This window comes from Hydra vulgaris, chromosome 06 (assembly GCF_038396675.1).
Source record: "Hydra vulgaris chromosome 06, alternate assembly HydraT2T_AEP".
In the NCBI taxonomy this organism is placed as follows: Eukaryota; Metazoa; Cnidaria; class Hydrozoa; order Anthoathecata; family Hydridae; genus Hydra; species Hydra vulgaris.
This window is the reverse complement of record NC_088925.1, coordinates 19712501-19735022: the sequence shown is the minus strand read 5'-3', so window position 1 is coordinate 19735022 and position 22522 is coordinate 19712501. Positions and strand designations below refer to the sequence as shown.

At 29.5% G+C, this 22522-nt stretch overlaps 2 protein-coding genes across 2 annotated transcripts in view; both read right to left on the bottom strand.

Annotated features, from left to right (window-relative positions):
- Positions 1–231: 231 nt before the first annotated feature.
- On the bottom strand, positions 232–16565 carry LOC100215312 (uncharacterized). The gene is made up of 5 exons (XM_065799477.1): positions 16179–16565; positions 15404–15475; positions 15069–15192; positions 14879–14993; positions 232–524 (listed from the first exon to the last, which is right to left on the bottom strand). Exons 1-5 carry the CDS (start codon positions 16515–16517, stop codon positions 437–439), a joined length of 738 nt encoding a protein of 245 aa, XP_065655549.1. The 5' UTR covers positions 16518–16565; the 3' UTR covers positions 232–436.
- A 256-nt stretch (positions 16566–16821) lies between these two features.
- Positions 16822–22522, bottom strand: part of LOC100215312 (uncharacterized) — a 15521-nt gene continuing 9820 nt past the window's right edge. The window contains exons 3-5 of the mRNA XM_065799478.1: positions 22391–22478; positions 22098–22286; positions 16822–17134 (exon numbers count right to left, since the gene is read on the bottom strand). Of these exons, the coding sequence (XP_065655550.1) occupies positions 17021–17134; positions 22098–22286; positions 22391–22478 (391 nt within the window). The 3' untranslated portion in view covers positions 16822–17020. The remainder of the gene's footprint in view (positions 17135–22097; positions 22287–22390; positions 22479–22522) is intronic.

The window sequence follows — 22522 nt, the reverse complement described above, 5'->3', positions numbered from 1 at the left end:
TGCAAAAAAACTACTATTAGTGAAACAAAATAATTTAAATGCAATACAGGTTAAAACCATTCTCTTCCTTTACCTATCCTTTTTAAATCAAATAAATGCTAATTAAAAAAACAAAAAAATTTATTGCCAGCGAGAATTGCAAACTTCTGAAAATAGGCTCCCTTCCTAACTCATCTCTCCTTAATTAAAATTTTATATATGTGAATTCTTGTATGCAAAAATGTACTGCACTTCGGTTTTCAAAAATGTATTTTTACAAAATAAAAAACGCTACATAAAATCACTATTGCGTGCTAAGACAACAGAAAAAAACACAAAAAGAAAACTTAGTACGCTAGTTACTTCGTATATAACCGTAAAAAAGCCGTAAAAAGTCGGACATTAACGGACTAAACCAGTATCACAAAACCTTTTAAACTCATAACATCCGTAAACTTTAAAAGGACGGAAGTGATTGTATATTGAGATCCAATTGATCAACTAGCCAATCTCCGCTGATGCCAGGAGTGTATTCTCGCCGGAAACTAAAAATATTATCAAAAACTTAAGATAAAGACTTTGACTGCAACGAACAAATTTAATCAATTAGTCAATTTTTAACGAGCCAAATAAAAGTTAAAATTTTATTTTAAAAAAAATCTTCGTTTTACAAATGTCTAAGTTGTCTAATAATTGCAAGGAAGAAAAAAAAATCTTTTTTACAAAATAGGCTAATTTAGATGGCTACAATTGTTGCTTGAGAAATAATTTAGAAGAATTATGAAAAAATTTATAAAAACTTTTAGTTTCAAAAAACGTTTTATAAAGAATTTATTAAAACTATTTTGAACCTAATGAATTAAATTAAGGTAGAATCTATTAATTTAATCAGGGCCGCTGAGTCCTTCATCTTTAATATAAGGAAACTTTGATAAATAAGGGCGCCAATCAGGGTTGCTGTCCTAGGTGACGGCTCTCGGCTGTCCTAGGTGACGGCTCTCGGCGGCCCTGAATTTAATTGAATAGAAAATCGTTTAAAAGGGATTTATAATTTTATATTATAAACAATATTTTACAAGTTTAATTTCTAACTATAATATGTGCGACTATTGACGGCAATAAATAAATTTGCTTAGAAATTTTTTTTTTCTTCCAAAATGCAAGATACCTGACCGTATAAAGATAGTAAGCATCCTTTATCGTTATTTATTTCATTCTTCCCTTAAGTATTTACTGCTCGTATGTGAACATTTAGCAAATTTATATTTCAAAATTTTAAACAATACATAAATTATCTATTTAACATTACAATAATTTCATTACATAAATTATTTGTTTAACTTTACATCAATTTCAACAAATAAAATATCTATGTAACCTTACATAAATTCTGAGTGAAATTGAAATAAATTACATAAAATAGTATAAATAAAACTGCACAAAAGAACTTTTATATTTTACTAGATATTATACTCTGATATATATTATTATCAGAGTATAATATGGATAAATTATTAATTTACCGAAATACCAAAAGTTAAAGCTATTACACAAATGAAAAGTGAAAAAAAGTATTGAACATGTGAGCTATTAATAAAGGATCTAAGTACTATCAGACAGATAACTCACCCGTGTTATTTATTAATAAAGGATCAAAGCACTTTCAGACTAATATATTTATGTCAATTTAAATATATATATTATATTTATGTTAATTTTAATATTTTATATTAGTAACAATCATAGATGAGTTTGTAACTTTATAAAAATTCCGAAGAACCCCCCCCCCCCCAAACAAAACAAAAAAAATTTGCGGTCAACAAATTGACGAAGGTATTTGGGTAAATTCTAACAAGTTGGTAAAGAGATAAATAACTGAAAAATAAAAACTACTGAATAATTATGTTTCTCTAAAATAAAATAAACCATCTCGGTTTTACCGTAAACAACCTGTATTACAAAACCTAAGGTTTTTCCTGCACTTTTTTCGCATTATCAGTAACAGATTTTTTTAACTATTTTGTTAATGCAAGGCGATTTTTTTTAAAAGTTCCGAGCTTTTATTAAAAAAATGTTCTTCAACTTTTCTGCTTTCCGTTGCAATTCCAATTTTTTAATATAGCGTTTACTTGCAGTTTGAAAATGAGCACAGATGTTTTTCTGAACTGAGTCATACAATATATCTCGTCTCTTAAAATACCCTAGCGCTGTCGTCTAGTTTGCTAATAATTGATACTTAACTTAAGCTATAGTCTAGTGCGTTATAGTACGTTGAAGTATCAAGACGCTTTGTCTATTTTGTAAACTATGGTGTTCATCATGCTGAATGATCGCTCAACGTGAGGACTACTGAATATACTTGATAATTTTATTAAGCTCTAAATATTTTTTACACTTAAAAACTTCTGCCCACCAATAGTCAAGACGTACGGGCTTTCCATCAGTAAATACGGGTGGAAGCGCTAGTAAAAACGGGTGAAAGCGCAATCTAACTGAAGCTGCATAACCTCTTAATCAAATACTCCTTTATTTATATCTACAGTGGGCAAGAAAGTTGGGAGTTTTTTTACCATTATCTCTGTAATTTCGCGACCTTGAGACATTGGGTCGATCGCATAAAGGCATTTTAAAAAAATGATTGTAAAAAGGAAATTTATTAAGTAAACTGATAATTCTAGGTAAGCTTTTAGCAAAGCCTTATTAAAGAATTTCAAATAATTATTCTTCCCAAATATTTTTCAGCATTGTTTCCGAGGTATATGCAACTCAAATGGCGATACACATTTTTATCCTTCAGTTTTATCTTTGTTTCTGCTATATTTTTTATCATTTTTGGTTAAATAAAACAAGTTAAAACTGTTTTTACCAGTTAAAGTTGCTTATAAATTCGATGGACTTACGGTTCTTTTTGTTCAAAAGTTAAAATGATCGAATTTTAACGTACAAACTAATTAAACTAATTGTTATTCCATAACAATTTTTTTTAACCAAAAAAAAAATTATTTCGAAATTGATCTTGAAAATTTCAGTTATGGAAAACATAGTCGATTAAATTCAGACGTTGCCGTATTTAAAATTTTATACAAATTTGTCACAAATCAGTAGCAAAAAACATCCCTAACTTTCTGTAAACGCAAAGGAGTTTAGGAACTATGTAAAAGCAATATGGGGAACAGAAAACCCAAGTTTACCTCTTATAACTAAAGTTTATTATTAGGAAAGTTAAAGAACTTCTTATACTAGTTAAAAATTTGATCGGAAGCACTTTTTTATAAAATAAAGGTGAATGGCAACCAATTAACAATCCTCTAAAAAAAAAATACAACTTAGCTAAAATTCTAAGATTTAGAAGTTGTATCTACTTTTGTCAAAGTAGAAACAACTCTTGCATACGCCTAACACATGCAATAAAAACATCTCTTAAAAAACATCTCCTAAAAAACAATCTACCAATCACATTTTGATAAGGATTGATTATGAAAAATAAGAAGCCATATCAAGAGTAAAGTACAGTATAATAAACTCGCCGCAGCAAGAAATGCTGAAAAAAAAAATAAAATGAATTGAACCTTAACATCTATTCATATCTTAATAAAAAAAAGTGATCAAATCCTTAAAGATTGAAAATCTACTGGAACTTATTTTATCTGTAGAACAAATTTTATTACTTGTGTACTTTTTCAATTTCTGTTTTTTTACTTATTTTATACTTTTTTATACTTACTTGGTTTTGTAAAAACTAACTAATAAAACTAGTTTTACTTGTGTAAGTAAGAACTTTATATTTTAAATAATTTTATAAATTACCTCTTACTACTGTAAGCTATACAAGTATACAGGCTAACACTCTGTACAGGCTTCTTGTTGATAGCACTGCTACCAATGACTCTACCAATAATACACGGTTTAGTAGTAAAAAATAGAAGAGTTTTTAAAAAACTGAAAGGACTTATTGACAAAAAATTATGCTGAAAATATTCAGGAAACAAATCAAATTTTGTTTGAACATGAGTTGAACATGAGAAAAGTTTAATAATTGATGGATACATTTCAGAAAAATACTAATAGAATTTAGCTGCGATCGAAGACTTAGTTAAAGATTGCAAAGGAATTGGCAATTTAGTCTGTAATTTGTTGAGTCAATTTAGTCTGTAATTTGTTGAGTCAATTTAAACTATTCTGAAATGTATTGCTGTTAAAGGTTTAACAATCAAAGAGGAGATAATTGTCACAAGATTGCTCTTTGCTGAAAAGTGTTTAAAATTGATTATAAAGTGAGTTGACTATTGTGACTTTGTCATAGCTCAGTTGAACATTGATCTGATTTATTATAGGGTGCCTACTATTTATGTATAAAAACAACTGTTTTGAGTTGCGCTTGTCAATATTGGTTCAAAACAAACTTGAAAGATTTCAAAAAAGAAAGGCCTAATTTTTTGACAGAACTACTTGTTTCTCAAAATTTATGGACCAAGGCTGCAGTTTTCCATTTTGAGGCGACATTACAGGCTTAGAGTGATTCTTTAAGATAAATCAAAGACAACAGTTCTTTGTCATCCATATTTCTTTTTGTGAAGTGGTTTTTATAGCTGAATAGAAATCCTTAAAATATCCTTATAGAAATTATATATATTATTTTAATACCGCATTATTGTAGAACACTGCATTTTACTATATAATATTTTAATACCGCATTATTGTAGAATATTGAACATTGCATTTTATTGTATAATATTTTAATACCGCATTATTGTAGAATATTGAACACTGCATTTTATTATATAATAGTTTATTGAACTTCGCATCTAGTTATTTAACTTATTTTTGCCTAAACTTTGCATCCCTGTGGATACTTTTGTGCCATTATTTTATCATGATTAGCTTTGTCGAGTGAATATATATTAATACCTTACAACAAGATCTTATGTTTTGTTAAATTAAAATTAGTCTAACTGGTTTTAAAATGCAAAAGTAAAAATGTCTACATGAGAAAACTATATCACTTTTTTTTGTTTATCCATGTTTCTGGATTAAATGTCATAATATTAAGCCGCTGCCTATAATAACTTTATATTTATTCAAATAAATATAAAGTTTTTTACTAAAAATTTCCCATGTTTGAAAAAAATATATTGTCTTGTTGTTTATTTTATAGTTTTTTGAAATTACTCTGTACTAGTTATACTTATTTCAAATGGAGCTATGAAATTATCATATAAAGAAAGTCTATGTTTACAATGATAGAAAAGTAAAAGGTTGGAAGGCCCACTAAAGTCACATTAAGTTCTTTATGCTGGTAATTTATGAATTATAAGCGCTAAGCAGGAAGAGTGTTTTTGTAAATGTGACATGGTAAACAAAAATACAAATTAATGCATGTGGTACTTTTGGAACAGTGTATTGAATTTTCTATTTCTATAAATAACTTTTAAGATGATTTAAAATTTTATTGTATGTGATCCCAGGACCTAAAGTTCTAAATTTATCAACCAAGGATTCAAAATTTCTTGAAATTAGTTGACCTTTAATGAGTTTATACTAAACCCAAAACCATACTACTGGTTTCTACATATACATATATTACATGCATATATATATATATACATATACATATATATATATATATATATATATATATATATATATATATATATATATATATATATATATATATATATATATATATATATATATATATATATATATATATATGTATATATATATATATATATATATAAATATATATATATATATATATATATATATATATATATATATATATATATATATATATATATATATATATATATATATATATATATATATATATATAAAGGTGTTCCAAAAAATAACATTTTTGAAAAATATATGCTGTCACCCCCTTAATGTGTTCTATATGATAAAAATAAGTATGTTACATTTAAAACATAAAAAAATAAAGTTTATCAACTAAAAACAAAAGTGCAGTTACCAACTTTTTTGAAAAAAATTATTTTTAAATAAGTTTTTTTATAATATAATTACCACTCTTGAAATTTTCATATGATTTTACTTTATTTGAGACCCAACATAAGCCAACTTTTTTTTTGATAAATTAGGAACTCATTAAATGTTCAAGGGTTTTGGGGGTTTTTAACTGTAACATTCAAAAAAAATTTTGAATGTTAAAAACAGTTTAAAACTAAGTGATGTCAGCAATTGAGTGGCTTCTTTCTTTTTTATGCAAAAATGTAAAAAACGGAGTCCAAAATTTGGCTTTAACAAACTGTTATTATCTAAATTAATTCCATCATTTAAAAAGGAACATTGGTGCCTATGTATTTTGAGAGCTCCACACGTTGTAAGTTGTATAAAAAAGGAAAACATGAAAAGAGATATAAGGCTTTTTTGATGTTCAAGGAAAAAAACTGAATAAATAAAAGTTTTTTTTAGCATGATGGGGCAGTAAAAGGATGCAACTTGTTAAATAAAAAGGGAAGCAAGAATGACTTTTTGTTTATCGTTATAGAGATGATAGCTCATTTGAGCATTGGCCATGATTGTATTTGTAGAAAAAAGAAAGAAATGCAACAATGGGAGAGTGGCTCAAGCTCAGCAGATAAAGCAGGTCTAATTACATTTACAATGTGCTTTTAGACTTTGTCTGTAAATAAGAGGGTTGCTATTCGTCAATAAATGCCAACAATATTGCAATATTTTTTTGCAGTAAACAAATAAGTTTTAGCGTCTAATAAAATTGTGGATTTTAAGTTCAGAATTTAAATCCATAAGCCACTGCAAGCCTTAGGCTGTTACAGAAGAGAGATCAGATTTAAAATTGGCTGCTTGTTCTAAGCAACCAAAAAGTGAAGATTATTTGTCAAGACAAGAGTATAAAGTTGAGTTGTCACCAAATAGAGCCACTTTCATGAAGATCCTTATTGTAGATAAGAAACAATACAGGAGCAAAGATAGAACTTTGTGGTACCCTTTAAGTTACTTGAAATAAAAAGGGTAGGCCTTCAAAAAATAACGTTACTACTGCAGTTAGAAAGAAATAATTTAATAACCTCAAAACCTTTATATAAAGAAACTAATAACAGAGTGAAGACTAATCGTAGGATAGTTGGAGAGGTCTAAGTGTTTCTTAGAGTTTTGAAAAATTGGAACCACTTTTTAGCACTTCTTAAAAGTTTAGCAAAAATTGAAGGAAATTCTGGAAAACTCTTTTTTAAGACTATAATGGAAATCTATTTTGGAGCACAAATTGTAGAAGTGTTTAATTGAGAATTGACTTTAGCATTGAAAGCCAGAGTAATTTCAATGTTTAACAATGGGTTAATCTGCTTAACTGTCAGGAGGAGTAAGGCCATTATATTCAAGAGTCAAATTAAAGTAAGATTTCTTTGCAAATAACTTTATTCTGGGGAGAAGAAAAAAGATCAGAGCCATAAATTTGAGATTAAATGTTAGACTTACTTTAGTTAATGACATTATTGAAAACTAACCAAAAGTCTCTAGAACCTAATGCCTGAGATAAAATACAAGATATAGTAAAATGAGATTAACAGAGCTTAACATCAGACAGGACTTTTTTACATTGGCTTTTTGCAATAATATAAGGACATTTGTTCTTAAGAAAGATGTTCTTGTAAAAAAGATAAAAAAAAAGATTAATGTTTAATAAAGCAACTGCTCAAGATGGTAAAAAATGTGGAGTAGAATGAGCCTTGACTTAAAATTGAAGAGAAATAACAAAAGTTTCCAAACTTTTATTCCAGAAGGAATAAAAGCTTCCAATATGCACTTTATCCATACATAAAAAACAAAAAAACAAAAAAAACAAAATGAATAGCCTCCTCGCCTGTAGTGGCCCCCCTCGGGCCTTGGAGAGGTGAATAATCTGAAAAAAAAAAACAACAACATATTATGGATATAAGCATATATGTTTGCTATTTATTAAGTTGCTGGCATACAATATCCTTTCATTGTTATATAAACTTTAGTACTTATATGGTATAGTATTTGCCCAAAGAGAAGATGATCAGATGGATGTGTGGTTTGACTCTAGCAAGACAAAGCAAGAGCAAGAAAAGGAGGCATAATCTTAGACAGATTAGAAAAAAACTTTGTATCAAACAACGTTTGTTAGAAAAGATTAAAGTAATTTAGGTATCAGCATGTAGAGAGGTAGCAGCTTCAGTAGAAAATAGTAGTGGTAGAAGTAAGAAAACTTGAAAAAAATGCCTTACAAAGTGTATGAATAAGCTTTAATTAAGAAAAAAAATGCTCTAGACTGTTTATATTAGAAAAACAGCATAAAAGAGAAAGGCTAAAGCCTGGTGATGATGATGATAATGATGATGATCATCATCATGATGATCATCATCATCACTATCAGGCTTTAGCCTTCCTCTTTTATGCTGTTAATGATCGTGATAATGATGATCATGATGATGATCATCATCATGGTGATGATGATAATAATGATGATTAAAATGATCATGTTGATCATAATGATGTTTATATATGCATATATACATAGAAAATATAAGATGAATTTTGAATTAAAAACCTATACTTTAGGATATATAAATGTTTATGAAAGTTTAGTCACAAACTCGGCCCCAGCTATTTTTTATCAAACCCAACCCCGGCCCCGGTCAAATATCAATCCCGGTCACTTACTAACACACTTCACGATCAAATGTTTTTGTTTCCATTTTAATTGTATATTTAATATTTATATTTAATATTACTATATTGTATATTTAATATTACTCCACTTAACTCTATCAGAGTAAAACTTTTTATGGGTGGTTATTGGTCATGCTTTCTCTTGTTTAAACTTTTTAGATTGAGTTTGAGTCCTAATTTGAAGTTTTGTTTTGCCTACATATCTCTCTGAGCATTTGCATTCAATTAAATAAGTTCCGGGTTAACTATTTTGTGGCAATTTAGTTTTGTTTTTTGATGTTAGCAACTTCATAAATTAGCCAACTTTCCAAAATATTTTCCTAAATTTTAGAGATCCATGATAATGATACAGTAGAGAGGTTAACTGAATCTGATTTAATTTTTTGGATCAATTTTTTCCAATTTAGTTAGCAAAACGTGTAAGTTATCATGTTCAAGATAATTAGGAATTGTCCTGCTTCTTAAGTGTTCAAAAATCTAGCAACACTATTGCCAACATACTTTAGATAGGATTTTTGGCATTTTTTCATGGCATTTTTTCATGGTATTGTAGAAAAGATTCTGTTAGTACAACCATTAATGAAAGACCTATAGGACCAGAATTTTCTAATTCATGGATCTAATTATTCCACAAGAAATAACAACAGCAACCCTTGAAATTAGGAAAATTAAGGTCAGCAATAATTTGCCAACCTCAATCTTTTATAAGTCAGCATCAGGTTGGCAAAAAAATTTTGATACAAAAGCCTTACCATAAAACATCGAAACGAGGTTGGCAAAAAATTGCCGACCTTAAATACTTTTAGGTCAGCAGTTAGGTCGGCATTGCTGAATGCTGACCCTAATTCTGAGGGTTGCAACACTGTAAACAGTGTAAACTCAATTTTTGCTGTTACACCAGTTGTCTTATTTCTGATATAGTAAACTTGGTGGAATATTTGAAGGAATCATTTTTATTTAATTAGTCTAAAAGATGTGGTAGTGGTGTAGTGGTAAAGCGCTCACTTCATAAGCGGGAGGTTCTGAGTTCGATCCCCACCACGTCCCTGGTAGTACCGCGCTCAACTTGTTTCTCCGTGCAGCGGCCTTGTTTGTCAAGGTTTGTGTTTCGGAGTTAAAGAGTTGAGAGAGGGTTATAACCACTATTAAGTAGCCTCCTCATCTGTAGTGGTCTTCTCGGCCTTGAGGAGGTGAATAACAAAAAAAAAAAAAAAAAGAATTTTCAAAAAAAAAGTGGTTTCCTTTAGTGGATTTGACGGGTACAAGTTTATTACATCAAATGAAACTTGAACCTTGTGATGAATGAGGTTCTTTTGATTCTATTAGTAAAGCATTGAATTTGCTTTACTAATAAAATCAAAAGAAATTTTCAGACGTACTTTATTTTTGTTTAAGACAGGTTGTATTTTCTTTACCAAGTAGTTTGATATTCCATAATTAGGAGTGTCAATAGTTGATACAACTACTCTCATAAAATAGGATTTTTCAGGTTTGTGAGCTTTAATTAGACCATACATACAAGGCGGGATAGGATCACTTAGATATATACTATGTTTTTGAAAATCACAGTTTTTTATTAAGTTGCGAGAAGTAGGTTTTAATTTTAATATCATAACTAGAAGTAGGATTTTCACTAAGAAATCTCGTAGGACCAATTTGTTTGCAAATTATTTTTAAGCTTTATCGTGTTCTATTCTTACAAAACCATTACCTTTATCAAATGGATATATATTGATAAGTTTGTTTTCCTTAATTTTCATAAAAACTTTTTTTTGTTGTTCTTTTGTAAAACTTGTTTTACCCATTTTAAGTTCTTTTAAAACGTTTTTTCTCAAATTCTGCGCATTTTCAATCTTGTTGTTACATTCTAATTTTAAAGTTGAGGTCTCTGTTGTTACAATAACATCCATATAAGATATATAATTCAACAAAGGTACAAAATGTTGATCAAGATTAAGAAGATCATATTGGTTATGTGGGATATCAATATCCCATAATTTTTAAACAGCATTCTTTGTATGCATTGTACAGATTTTATTATTGTGGTTATTTTTAAACTTGTTTTGAAGAACTTTTTGAAGAGCTAACAAGAGGGAAACTACACCAGTCTACAATAGAGTTAGTTTTGCTTGGAAGAAATTAAGTGGGAGAACGTTAAAACAATTAAAATGAAAACTTAAAAATTTGATTTTAAAGTGCATGAAGCTCTCGAACTACAGAGGAAACAATGTTCCTCTTTAAATAGCAGAACTAATTTAGATAATAGGCAGTTTGTTAAAACCAAATTTTGGAGCTCTTTGGACTTTTTATATTTTTGCGTAAAAAAAAAGCAACCACTCCATTGCTAATGTCAGTTAATTTTAAACTATTTCAAATATTCAAAAACTTTGTATAATTTTATGAGCTGATGATGCTGGTAACCATAATCCAGAGAAATTTAAAATAAATTATTATTTGCATGAAGAGAATTTAATTTATTTTATGTTTTCCTATTAACATAACATTACCATGACATCATGCATAACATTACCATGACATCATGTATAACACCCTTATACAAGATGTTAACGCTAAAGGCATATACACACACACAGATATATATATTTATTTATATGTATATATATATATATTTATATATATATATATATATATATATATATATATATATATATATATATACACTCAAACCTCTTTTTGTGCGGTAGATAGGGACCGCATAAAAGAAAACGCATTAAAAAAAATCACATAAAACTTCAGGAGTACCTATAAAAAATAGTTTTCGAAACAATATTAAAATCACATAAAATTTATAAAAATATAAAAATCACATAAAACTTCAGGAGTTCTTATAAAAAATAGTTTTCGAAACAATATTAACCATTTTTTTTATGTGGTTAGATACGGATCCCATAAAAAAACTCTTTGCATTGCTACACAAAAATTCAATTCAACTCGTAAAATTTTTAAAAATATTTAAAAGTTAACGTTGTAACGCAATTTGTGGTTGCATGTTCATAACCGTAACTATATAATGACATATGTACATACATATTACACATTTTAATTGTTGAGATTGAAATTATTGCGCGTTCAAAAATTAAATTATATGAGATCGCACAAAAAAAATCGCATAAAACAAAACACACAAATAAAGTATCGCATAAAAAAGGACAGCATAAAAAGAGGTTTAAGTGTATATATAAATATATATATATATATATATATATATATATATATATATATATATATATATATATATATATATATATATATATATATATATATATATATATATAATTGAATGAAAAATGGTTTTTATAACATAATGTCATATTTGGTTTTAAAAATGATTTCTTTTATAGTTTTTTTATTATAATATCACCGTCCTATATAAAAGCTATTTAATAACTTTTTTTATCACTCTTCTTTTTAAAGATTAAAAAGAAAAATGAGGTTCCCATCTGCAAATCAGGATAACTTGCAATTTGCAGGTGGGCTTATTTTGATAAATTGCCTCAACACTATTTTGCAAAGTTAATTTATCAAAATACTACAAAGCCCTTGGTAAAAATCTTGGCATATGCCTTTAATTTCGCATGCTGTATAAATATACATTTATATATATATATATATATACAACCCTCGGAAATAGGGTCGGCATTGCCAAATGCCGACCTAAGTGTCAACCTGAAAGTGTTTGAGGTTGGCAAAAAAAATCCCACCTTCTTTCTATGTTTTAAATATTTATTGCCGACCTCAAAAAGATTGAGGTCTGTAAATTATTGCCGACCTCATTTTTCCTAATTCTGAGGGTTGTATGTGTATATATATATATATATATATATATATATATATATATATATATATATATATATATATATATATATATATATATATATATAAATATATATATATATATATAAATATATATATATATATATAAATATATATATATATATATAAATATATATATATATATATATAAATATATATATATATATATATATACAGTGGCAGAAAAAAGTCATGTGTCCGACCACAAATTTAGTTATTTTTACAGAATTTGTTATTTATATGTACTTAGAATGATTTTTTAATTAAATATTTCTATACATGATGCATAGTAAAGAAGTTATTGTGAAATTATTTTGAAAATATTGTGAAGTTATTTTGATCAGCTTATGAATAATAGATCAATAGTCATATTTTGAATCACAAATATCACATTGTTTAATACTTGCATGACAGGCTAGAATAACATCCATATTAGTTTTAGAGTTCATTCAGTAAAATAGTAGTAATGCATTTTTTTAATTTTATTATTTTGAATGATTAGTCTGCGCACATTAGTTACTTTTGTACAGTTTGGCATTCTTAGTATTAAGATACATTGATTGATATTGTGTAGTATTTGTACTGACCATAATGTTGTTTTCCATATGTTGCACAATAATTATCATTTGATATTTAGTTGTGTTATGATTAATAATCAATGATTTTACTTTGTTATTTATATTTATGTACTGTTTTAATACTGTCTTGAACTATTCTTTTATTTTATTATAAATCTACTTACTAAAAACTAATAAATTCATCAGCTAATTATACATGTATGCCTGGATATAAGAAACTGTCTTGTCAGGAGCGAATAATGATTGTAGCTAAAGCTTCTGAGTCACAAAAGTTACAGCAAAGTTGCAGCAGAGATTTCGAAGAACACAGTGACAAGAATAATGAAGTACAGGAAAAAAGGGGAAGCAAAAGATAGACCTAGAAGTGGACGACCAAAGAAGACAATATATTGAAAGGATCGGACCATTGTGAGCCTCAGTTTGGAGAACCACCACTGTACTGCTGTGAAAATACAGGCTTTGATGTCTGATCATCATGATATCAATATTACAGATAGAACTGTTCGCAATAGGCTACAAAAAGTGGGACTTCCAGCTCATGTAGCTGTGAAGCGACTTCTTACAGCCTTACATTGTCACCGAAGGCTTGAACTTGCAACTGCTCATCAAAGCTTAACTTTAGAAGATTGGAAAAAAGTGCTGTGGAGTGACAAAGGTTCATTCCAGGTCTTTTGTGGAGTAAAGAGGGTAATTGCGAGAAGAAGAAAGGGTGAGAGGTTTTATCCTGATTACATAGCTCCCACTGTAAAACATGGTGGTGAATCTCTAATGGTTAAGGTCTGCATATCCTGGCATGGGGCTGGTCATTTGTACCATTGCAGAGGCAACATGAATCAAGACCAATACCTTTAAGTGTTAAAAAATTACATGCTACCTTCAGCCAGAGAGCTTTATGCCAGAAGAGGATCCTTTATCTTCCAACATGATAATGCATCTTGCAATAAAGCTTAGCGAGTGCGCTATTTCTTACTCAATAAGGGTGTCAAGCAAATAGAATGACCACCCTAGAGCCCAGATATGAATCCCATTGAACATCTATGGGAAATCCTGTTAAGGGCAATCAGGGGGTAAAAAACCACTCAATCAGGATGAACTTTGGAACTTGCTGCAAAACGGTTGGAATAACATCACTCCACAACACCTTCAAGATCTTATTGAGTCTATCCCTCGAAAAATTGAACAGCTGCGTTTCACTATAGGTGGACATACTAAGTATTAATAATTCTTCCATTTCTTAACTAACTATTTACTGTAGTTTATGAAAAAGGTAAACACTGTACAAATATAGAGCGGTTGTTTGGTGTTTCTATTTTATCAAGCAAGAAATTCTATTAAAAATTAACTGGACACATAACTTTTTTCCGCCACTGTGTGTATATATATATATATATATATATATATATATATATATATATATATATATATATATATATATATATATATATATATATATATATATATTTATATAATCTATTTATTAAATGTGTTATTACTTAACTAGCATTTATTTTGTTGCAAATTACAACAACAGATTTATCTATATCAATTTTAAAATATCATTTGAAAATCTGAAATGCAATGTAGGTTTTAAGAAGCATGGAAGATTTTTTAAACTATGTTAAAACGTGATTGAACGCAAGCCATACTAGATTTAAATGTGTGCAAAAGTGCATTCATATTAGTTTTTTTTTAACTTAGTAACCAATTAACTTAAATAGTTACAAATATATTTTTAATATCGTTTATTACATATTTAATATGTATACATAACAAAACATATTTTACAATATTACTAAAATGAAGATGCTTACGAGTAAGTGAAAATCCTGAGTGGTGCTATTTCTACACCAATATTGCCAAATGATTTTGTTATTTTATCTGCAGTCAGACAATAGTATACTACGTGAGCATAAACAAATTTTTGACCTAAAAAACAACCATTGTTTTAAAATTTATAAAATGACAATAAAGTGTAAATAAAAATGTTTAAAGTTTAATTACCATTAGATTCGTACTCAAAGTCAAGATCACTAAATGATAAGTTAAGTAGTTCTGATTCTTTCACTAGTATCTGATCGCTTTTGTTTTCAAACTTCTCATACATTGCTTTTGCATCTGTGATGCCCTGTTGTAAGTGAGCTTATTATTAAATACTCTGTTGTAAGTGAGCTTATAATTAAATATCCTGTTAATTTGTAAGTGAGCTTATTATCAAATATTCTGTTAAGTTGTAAGGAGCTTATTATTTAATATCCTGTTAAGTTGTAAGTGACCTTATTAATAAATAAATAATATTTGTAAATTTCTTTCAACATTTAAAATGTTTTCAGGTTAACCTCTTTTGTACAAAGCTCATTCATTTCTGAAAATCTTCCTTCTGCTATATGCTCGCTTACGAAAAATATTGCCTAAAAAGTGGAAATTATAATAACAGTTAACAGCTACTCAGAATTTTTAATTCCAGACACTACATCTCTTTTTGGTAACATATATTAACATATATTAAATAATACATATCATAACACACTGAATATATTCTCTAAATAATTTTTATACAATCTCTACTAACTCTATTTTATCAACTCTAAATAATTTTTATAGAATCTTACATGTGTCTACTGATGTTAGAAGTGGAAGTAATTCTTTAATCTTGAACACCAAAAAAGTTTTAAAAGTTGTAGAAAATTTTTTTTTTAACATATGCAAAAAAAGAGTATTAAGAGTAATTAAATAGTAAATAGCAAAAATAGTATAATAGTAAAACAAAAATTTATTAAAAAAAAAAATAAAGTGAAAATATGTCAGCCATTTCCAACCTTAAAAAAAACAAAAAACATCTAGAACAAAAAGTTCACACAATATTTGTTTAGCTTTTTTTTTTTTTAACCAGAGAACTGTAGAGTATTTTAGAATAACAAAATTTTAAAGCTAATAAGCAAAAACCTAATTTTAATTTTAAAAACAGCTCAAAAAAATTTACCGATGTGAACCAGAAGTCCAATTGAAAAAAAAGTCTGAACTAATTTCAAAACGTAGTGTGACTATAAATATATTATTGAAAATAAACTTAGCAACTTAGCAAATAAAAAAATTTATTATTAAACTCATTACCTGTTTTGCTCCGGCCAAAAACTCTTTTTCATTGAAGTTTTCATCAAAGAATGAACGCATCAAAAAGATTTTTATTTTAAGAGAGATATATTTAAAAGGGTTGATAATGGTAATTGAATGCCTGACTTTTTCATTGTTTTCATTTTGGTTAATACTAGTTCTGTGAAATTGAGCAAGATGAAGTGTAACAGGATAATGTAACCTAGATGAGAGTTTACAACTATTTTTTTCTGTTGTTCGGCAAAATATACTATTTCCATAAAATGATCTATGATAAAAATTTCTGAAGTAATGTATGCTAAAAGGAGACCGCCTCACTATCCATTTCTGCAGAATCATGCTTTTTTTATAAACTTCATCTTTAAAAAATTTACAAACATTAACAAATAATTATACAGAAACTTTATAATAAAAAAGAACAAAAAAATTTTCAAATAGTAAAAAAATAAACAAACAAAAAAACAGTTGAATAAAAGCAAAGGTGGCAACATAAAAATAACACATTTCATCTCTCTGAAAAATTTATTTTAAAAATAACATTTAACAAAATTTAAATACCAAACAATTAACTAAACAGGTCAAAACCATATGCTTGAATTTATTTTAAATAGTTTTTAAATAATACTAAATACACTAATAAATATTGTGTTTTAGCAAAACTTATGTTTCGAAAATAAATAATATGTAAATATTGGTTTTAACATGGCAATCTGTATTTTAAATGTTTATTTAAAGGATCAGCAAAAAATTTTTGAAAGTTGCATGCACTTCATTCACTAATTTAGTACCTTCAGCCAAACAATAACACTGCAAACTTCAGTTATCCTCAGATCATCAAATTATTACAGAAACAGGTCTTCAGAAAGTAGAGTGTTTTCACATTCAGCTAAAGTTTTTAAAACACTTTCGCACAAGATCTTATGTATGTTGTCAATCGATTCTCCGGCATCTATGACCTTATATAAAAGTAATAAAAAAAGCTGAAAGCACCTAAAATTAAACATCTAAAAATAAACTAAATGAATATGTAAATTTAAAATCAAAAGATTTAGAATTTCAATACTTATTTATTATAACTTATTATTATTTCTTATATATTGTATATATTTATTATTTATATAAAGTTAAGATGATTAACTTTCAATAACTTTTATTTCAATAACTAAAAAAATACTTTAAAAACTTTAGAAAAAAAAAAACATAATATAAAAACACAAAAAAGGAAATAATTATATGAAAAAAGCAAAAACAATGAACTCAATGTTTTGTCTTTTTTGCTAGCAGAATTATTGTGAGTGACTCTTTGAAAAATATTTGAATCAACTTTAAAAATATATGGTCATAAATTATGGTCAGATCAGGTGTATGGTCTTCATGATCACCCTGCTACTGGTAACATGTAAACCCAGTGCAACCTGTTCCATGCCCTGCTGCCTTGTGGTGTTCGCTTTCTAAGCAAAGGCTGGAAGGAGTCCTGTCAAGCAGTACTATTTAAAATTGGTCATGCCTATAATATATATGAGTAATATACTCATATATATTAATTTTTTTTTTAATTTGTTTTAATTTTTTGTGTGTGTGTGTCTCGTATAGTTTGAGGTATCTTAGTTACTGTTTTAGCTCACCTGTAATCTACTTTGTATGTATGTTTTAGTTCTGTCTAAACCTCTGGCACGGTGTTGACTCACCAGTAAGTTACTATCTGTATGTTTGTATTCTGTCTGTTTATGTTTATACCTATGTTTGTGTTCTGTCTGAACCTTTGGCGTGGTGTTTACTCACTCGTAAGGTACTTTATGTATGTATGTGTTCTGTTTAAATGTTTTATTTAAATGTTTAAATCTCTTTTGATGCAGTGTGAGCTTATTAAATAACTAGACACTCCAACTATTAAACCTACGCTCACCCTTATCTCTAGTATTTTGTTGGGTGGAATATTTTTCCTAAAGCATTTCCAAAACACCATGTCCGATGTTTTAAGGTGCTGTTTGCAGGAAGTAGCTCCTTTTAATTACTCTAGGTCAGGTCAGGTTCAGGATCATCACGATCACCCTGCTACTGGTACTATGTAACCCAGTACTACCTGCCCCATGCCCTGCTGCCTTTTAGAGTGTGCTTTTTTAAGCAAAGGCTGGGAGAAACAAACTTTGACTTAAAAATCCCCTGCCACGGGGCTCTTGGTTGAGTAAAGGCTAGAGATAGTGTCTCGATAAAAATACTCATCTTGGGCAGATGCATCCAACTAGTGTTTTGTAGGAGGCCTTCTAAGCAAAGACTTTAGGAGTAAGGAGAATAATTCTGTTAACCAGCCTTAAACCCCTTTTCCATCTATTTTTCTTTTTAATTTTATTTCAATTCACTTTCTCAAGGCAATGATGACCACTACAGTCAATGAGGCTACTTTTGTTGCGGTTACAACCCTCACTTAACTCTATAACTCCAAAACACGAACATTGACGAATAAGGCCGATGTACAGAGAAACAAGTTGAGCATGGTACTACCAGAGGTGGTAGGGATCGAACTCGGAACTTCCCGCTTATGAGGCGAGCGCTTTACCACTACAACACTACCATATTTTAATCATCTATTAGGCTGGCATAGATGTGAACCTATGTTACATTGTTTCCTGCCTAGGATGATAAATGATGGATCTTCTTGACTTTTCTCATACGTTTTTGCTTGTGCCTCCTGATAGTGGCTATGCAACTCTTCCTGTTATCTCCTAATGAGGGTACAAAACTAAGTTTAATGGTTCTGAGGCCAGCAGGTAGTAAGGCTTCCCAAACACTGTGGTAGCTCTCAGAGAAGCTGATTTCATCAACAGCTGCAAAATATCAGAGTTTTAACAGTGCCATGTTGTGCATGAATGGTGTACCTGTTAATGCTTTAGGTACACATTGTCAAGGCCATATAAGGAGCCCTATGTTACGACCTATGGTTTATTAACAAGACTGAGAAGATTGCATAGCTCATTGCTTGGGAGGCTATACTCTATCTATGAATGAGTCAAGTTCACTTTAAACTTAAACTAAGCCAACAGTAAATCAAAATATTAAATAAAAAAACCAAGAAGGTTGTGAAGCAACCTTCCATAAGTTGAATCTTACCTCTCACAAAAATCACTAGACTTGCTTGCTCTTAGCGAGACTAATTTAAATTCTGCTATTCCTTCTTCTGATCTCAGTGTTGACTTTCCTTTGATTCGCAAAGACTCCAATAGTCACATGCTTGGCTTAGGGGTATACATACGCATCAACTTACCTATTTGTCGTGAAATCAGGTTTGAATCCTTTGACCATTCCTTTATGTGTTTCTGCCTAGCACCTTTTCACTTTATAACCTTTCTCTTTGTTCTTTATTGTTCTCTTTCTTCCCAAGACTGCACTCTTTTAGATATAATTTCTGATCAAATTGACCATGCTCTCTCTCTTTACCCCTCTGACAATATTGTTGTTAATGGTGATTTTAATGCTCATCACACGGAATGACGCCACTAACCCTGCTGGCACTAAAGCCTATAACTTATGCATTTCTCAATCTCTTACTCAAATAGTTAACTTAGTGACTTGTTTTCCTGACAAAACTAACCACTTACCTTCACACCTTGACTTATGTCTGGTCTCTGATCCTAGCTTGTGTTCAATTTCTCCTTTTTGTCCCTTAGGTGGTTCTGACCATACTCATTCATGATCTCTTTAAATCTTTCACCCTATCATCGCACTACTTACTACTACCCTAAAGCTTACTGGGACACTTTTTGTAATTTTATTTGTGACGGTCCTTGGGCTGATTTTTTTTCCTCTCAGCTGATAAATGCGCCTCCTACATAACTTCCTGGATTCAGACAAAAATGGATGCTTTTATTTCTTCTCATCGGTTTCAAGTCAAGCCACATTGTATTCCATGGTTTTCACCTTCTTGTGCTGCTGCGATATCTAATCATAATCATTTTTTTATCTTTTTCAAAAGAACAACTCTCTTGAGAACAAACAGGTATTTATTATTGCAAGAAATGGATGTAAAAAGGTGCTGTCAGACGCTAAGCTCCATTATTCCATTATCTCGTATCTTATCTCAGAAGTTAGGCTCTAGAAACTTTTGGAATATCTTCAACAGCGTTGTTAACAAAGAAAGTTCTAACATTCCATCTCTTATTCATGGGACTGAACTTATTACCTCTCCCAAGGACAAGGCTGAACTATTTGCAAAGAACTTTTCTTCTAATTCAACTCTCAAATCTTATGGCTATTCATTCTTCCATTCCAATTGAACAAGATAACCCATTGCTAGACATTCAAATCACTCCAGCTTTCATTGCTAAAGTCATATCTTGATTAAACTCTTCTATGGGTTGTGGTCCAGACAACATTCCTGTCACAGTCTTACAAAATTGTTTTCCAAAACTCTCTTTAATTTATTCTAAACTATTAAATAAGTGCTCAACTCTTTTCTTGTCTTGCTTTCCTGCTTGCTTGAAAATGGGGTCTGTTGTTCTAATTTTCAAAAACACTGGTGAACATTCTGACCCCTCCAACTATTGTCAAATCAGTCTTCCTTCTGTTATTAGCAAGGTCTTAGAGTCTTTGATAAACTAATTTCTCACATCCCATCATGAGTTAAATAAATAGCTGTCAGACAATCAGTACTGTTTTCGATCCTCTCGCTCTTTGACTGACTTTCTAACTGCTATGACTGAAAGATATCATACATTAGATAGAGGCGGAGAGACTAGGGCTATTGTACTTGATATATCTAAGGCTTTTGATAAAGTTTGACTCTCTGGTCTTCTCCATAAGCTTCTTTCAAATGGTCTATCTAGGAGAGTTTTTGAGATTATCAAATTGTTTCTTTCTAACCAGTCATCTTTGAAGGCCAACACTCTTCTTTATTTCCAGTAACTTATGGGATACCTCAAGGTTCTATCCTTGGTCCTATTTTGTTTCTTATCTACATTAATGGTCTTCCTGACAACCTTACGTTTAAAGTAGCTTGTTTTGCTGATGACTCAACTTTATAATCCTGTCTTGACAAAAAGTCTTCTCTTTTTAATCGCATAGAATAGGCGCCGATCTTGAATCTGACTTCACTTCTGTAACAGATTGGGGCTCACAGTGGCCTGTGAATTTTACCTCCAACAAACTCAGTTATTTACTGGAAACAACACAGTACTGTCGACGCTCCTATATTAATGAATGGCTACCCTCTCTTTACGTCTTCTCGGATTATCATTTACTACTGACCTTTCACGAAAAACCATATATACAATCAATTGCTAAATTATCATCTGCTAAGGTTACTTCTCTTTGTCATGCTTGCCATTTTCATTCTCCTGATTTCATTCTCTACCTCTACAAATCTCTTATTCGTCCCTGTATGGAATACTATTGTCATATTTGGGCTAGTTCTTCTAATGATGATCTTTCTCTTTTAGATAAAGTCCAAAAACTCATTGTAAACATAGTTGGACCCGGTCTGTCTGCTAAGCTTGAGCCTCTTTCCCATTATCGCAAAGTTGTATCTCTTTTTCTTTTCTACAAATACTATCATGGTTGCTGCTCAAAGGAGCTATCTTCTCTAGTTCCATCAAGTAAAACTCATTCTCGCTTGACTCATCATTCATCAAAGTTTCATTCTTTTACTGTATCTATCCCTGCATGCTTTAAAAACTTTTATTTGTCTAGTTTTTTTCCCCACACTTTAACCCTTGGGAACCCTCTCCCATCTTCATATTTTACTGACTCATACAACATTTAACTTTTTAAGTCAACCGCTTCCTTGCTCTATAACTCTATTCTTTTTTTTCTAGTAACTCCCAACTTAATAGTGGTTGCTTGCAGTTTAGTTAGGAGTGATTCAGAATAAAATAAAATAAAATAAAAAAAAAGAAATATTCAAGTAAAAAATAAATTTCTACTTACATTCCATGATGGCTCTTTTAAACTTTGAAAGCACTCTTGTACTTTTTTCTGAAAATCAGAAACCTCATACCTCTCACAACCATAGTCTCCTCTAACCGATGCATCTTCAACATCAATGTTCATATAGTATACTGCATCAGGTCGAGGAAGACCTATATCACAATTTTTGCACCAAAGCATATCATAACCCTAAAGTTATAACCAGATGTGTTAGTAAAGTTTGAACTATGAAAAAAAAATTATGATTTAGGTTTTACAAACATTAAATATTCTTAAAGAAAATTCTTTCCTACCTTTGCAGAAGTAAATGCAACACCAGAATAAGCATATCTGTCTACAACTAATGTCACTCCACTAGCAATTTTTTCTTTTATTAAAGGACTAAACATGCACACACACATATACATATACATATATATATATAT